Source organism: Antrostomus carolinensis, unplaced genomic scaffold (genome assembly GCF_000700745.2).
Source record: "Antrostomus carolinensis isolate BGI_N321 unplaced genomic scaffold, ASM70074v2 scaffold41777, whole genome shotgun sequence".
Taxonomy (NCBI): Eukaryota; Metazoa; Chordata; class Aves; order Caprimulgiformes; family Caprimulgidae; genus Antrostomus; species Antrostomus carolinensis.
In genome coordinates, this window is record NW_010326055.1 from 1 (window position 1) to 3,641 (window position 3,641).

A 3,641-nucleotide genomic window follows, 5' to 3' on the forward strand; every position below is an offset into this window, starting at 1 on the left:
CGGCTCGGACGCACGCCCGCCCCTGCCCTGCCGGGACCGGCCCTCCCGGAGCCCCATTGGGCGGCACCGTGCAGGACACTAGCGAAGCGCTTCGCTTCCACGTTCACAACCCACGTCAGGCAGGCCGCGCTGCCCTGTCCTGGAGCAGGCTGGCTGAACCCCGTGTCAGGAGAAGCCTGGCAAACTTGAGGGCAGGACCCAAGGCTGCTTCATTTCTCACCACCTGCAGGTCCTACATTTCCCAGACGATCTGTGTTTTCCTTCAGGTTCTCTGCAAGCTCTGCCATTTCACAATAAAGGCAGGTACAGCCACTGGAACTTACCAACGTTCTCCCCTTCCACCCATTTCCTTCAGTTTCACCTCATGCATGTCTGTAAAGCAAGCATTGTGTTTTCTCACTCTAAGTTTTATTCTTGAGGCTAGTTTAAGTGGCAATTTTAGATCATTTTAGTGACACAGCAATTCCAAGATCTGCTTACATTTGCAACTCATTAACTTCAAGCTGCAGCTTCTCTGAAGTTAGTAGGAACCAGTAGTGAACACACACCGATTAAGTCTGCAACTCAACAGGCATATTTTTCTATAGTGCAGACTTACCACTGCATATTATATTGATTATAATATGCATTTCTTATGAAGTTTATTTATACTTGCATACTCATATTGCATTTATCCACAATTCTATCTATTCTTTGTGTTCTTTGTAACTTCTTAAAAATCCACTCATTATCAAGCATAACCATTTCAGATTAGACAGTATTTTGTGCAACATTTTATTGTAAAAATAGTTTAAGGTTAAATTTACAGTTCAGACCTCTGTAAGGTTAAGCACATTTACAAGTGTGTTCCATTCTGCATGAAGCTGTACTTTAAGAATTAAGACAAGAAAATCTGGTCTAACTGTGGATTCAGAAATTCATTGTTACTGGAACCATTAAGTGAAACCAACAAATGCAGGAGTAAAGCTATTGCTTGGTACAATTATTCATACCCATGCAGAAGCGTGTAGTCAGTTTTGAAACAGGACTCCAGACAACTAAGCCTATGCTAACTAGAAAATACTCTAAACTAATGCTAGTCAAACAACACTGCAGATAGACATTTAATCATTTCATGGCTGGACACTTATGAATGATCTTCTAGGTGCTTCTGCTTCATTGGTGCACTGTTTTCTCCATACAGGCAGTTCATTTTGCTCCTGCCTGCAGAGACTTCCTTTCATTGGCTGCTTTTTGCTTTTGCTGCATAATTTCAGTGTCTCTGTGAAAAAAAAAAGAAAAAAAAAGCTGCATTTCAGATACTGGCTCACTGTTTTTATGAGTCTCCTCCAGCTTGTTTTTGCCCTTTAGCAACCCTCATTTCAAGAACAAAAAAGGTTAGTATAAAACTTTTCAGTTAGCCATGAACACACTGTTTCTATTATCCTGGAGGGTTGGGTTTTTTTTTTTAGTATTGTACCCCATGAGGTAGACAAGCTACTTGATTAGCAGACCTTATATAATTCTTTTAATTTTAAAATTGGATCAAACACCTTCAAGAAAGTATTACACAATCTTTTCCTGTTTGTACCAGGTAAAAATCTGCTCAAAAGAAATAAAAGCTTTACAGATCTTGCCAAAAATAAGTCTGTTTAACAGCAGGTTCAGTAAAACCTACATCCACAGTTTATGCTCTGGCATGTGAATGGACAGTGAATCAAAGCAAAGTACTTAAACGCTATTTCAGCTAAGACACTGGATTCTTTCTGACCCATTTACCCCTCCTATTTTGCCCAACCATTTCACTCAACTGTGCTAGATCTCACCTCTGTTTTCTCTGAGAAGCAGACAAGCTATCCTCTTTCCTTTTCCCTTTGTGGATCTCCTGAGTCTTCTTTAGGTTCTTTTGTCGGGCAAGTTCACGCTGGTTCCCACCTGTAAGATAATGTATAGTTTATACAGGTACTACCACTTTTTAAGACACAGTCTGCCTGTATAGAAGTCTCTTGTGAAGGTGTTAAGGTTTGGCTTAATCTGTAAAGTTGGTATGGCAGTATCTTCTGTAGTTGGCAGTTGTCTTCCATCATGGTCTCCCCCTCCAGTGCACAATGGGAGGCATGAAAGCCTGTTAGTTCTCACATTTACATTTCTACAGGTCATGTAGAAGAGATCACCAAAATCCATTCCAGTATTCCCTCCAGAAATGCAATGCAGTTTCTCATAGAAGACTGAAGGCACACCATCCCATTAATAGCCTGGACAAAATGACAACAGTGACTAATCCAAAAAGGAGCCATGCTCTATATCTCAAACAGATTCCAGCATCCAGTATAACTTACAAATTAATTTTAGACTGAAAGAACAGCATTAAAATGAGGGCAGCCTGAGAGAATTTATGAACTTCCTCAAACTCTTCCCAAGGCCCTCCAGGAAATCAAAAAGCAAATGGCTGTTAAGTATTTGGAATCCAGAAACATCCATTTGGCTTTCAGTCTGTAGTGCTGTCAAACAAAATCACTGATGGATTCCACCACATCCCATGGTCAAGCACAATGAACTTTTTAAGTCTTACTCATACTTAGTAATAGCAGTTAGGGCCCTTGCATGTATTTGTAGAAAGAACTACTTGTCATCTGCAGACATGTAAAGATGACCAGTATAGTTAATATATACGGGAATTTTGACTTTACATTTTACAGGATAAAATCCCCAAAAATACTTAACACAGGATTCATAATGCATTATTGGGCACTAATAGCCCAGAAGCTCAGCTAGCACTATCAAATCCTGAAGCTGCCTTACTCCAGGAACCATGAAAGCAGAGAACACACAGCCACACGTAAGTTTCATTCATTTTTGCTCCAAGGCAGCTGACATGTATGCAGTATGAGGCTACAGCAGCTATAGAGCTTCATACCAAGATTTTGTTGACCTACTATATATGTCACACAGCCCCTTGCAGAAGAATGGGGCTGACAACACTGAAGTTAACACACAACCAAAACTCCAGTTCCTCAGCAAAACACCTTGTTCAGAATAAAATGACTTATCACTTTCCCAAAACAGGTGCGTGAATGTGTCCTTGCACAGGTTGGACAACCCTACTGCTGCTCATATGTGAGGAGTGTTTTCATGCTATTGAAGGAATCAGCAAACATTCAGGAAGGTTGCCTCCATGCACTATTATGGGCTTCTGTTCATAGCATTCTTTCCTGTGCACACTTTTTAGATTTTATTGTAAACCAACATGTGTGTCTTCAATCTTCCTCATTTTATGAGTTTCGCCATGTAGGTGTTCTCTTAACTTGGCAGCAAGGGCACAGGTACAGTTGTTCTACCTACTTTGCTTGTGAGGGACTGTTAGTCCATTCAATTAATTACACTCAAATACTATTAAAGAGGTGATCTCAAAACATTTTTATTTTTTAATTTTAAATCAAATGCAGCACTTAAGCATGGCCTTAGCAAGTGCTTAGCCTCACTTTCAACAAAAGCGAGAAGAGTAACACTGTATAAAGACGCAAAAACTTTACAGTTGCCTCTGTGGAGGACCCCTCTTCAGGGGACAGCAAGCTTTCCCCACAACTAACAATGCTCTGAACTGCTGGCCAGTTAGGAATGCAATCTTTTTGATCAGACAACATTCCTGCATGCAAAAGATC

At 40.5% G+C, this 3,641-nt stretch overlaps 1 protein-coding gene across 1 annotated transcript; it reads right to left on the reverse strand.

The window, feature by feature from the left end:
* Positions 1-1,188: 1,188 nt before the first annotated feature.
* Positions 1,189-1,918, reverse strand: LOC104518233 (small EDRK-rich factor 1; the record flags this gene model as incomplete). The annotated part of the gene is made up of 2 exons (XM_010171455.1): positions 1,189-1,261; positions 1,806-1,918. Coding segments are annotated over 2 exons (186 nt in total), but the record flags the coding sequence as incomplete, so codon positions are not given.
* Between the last annotated feature and the right edge of the window lie 1,723 nt (positions 1,919-3,641).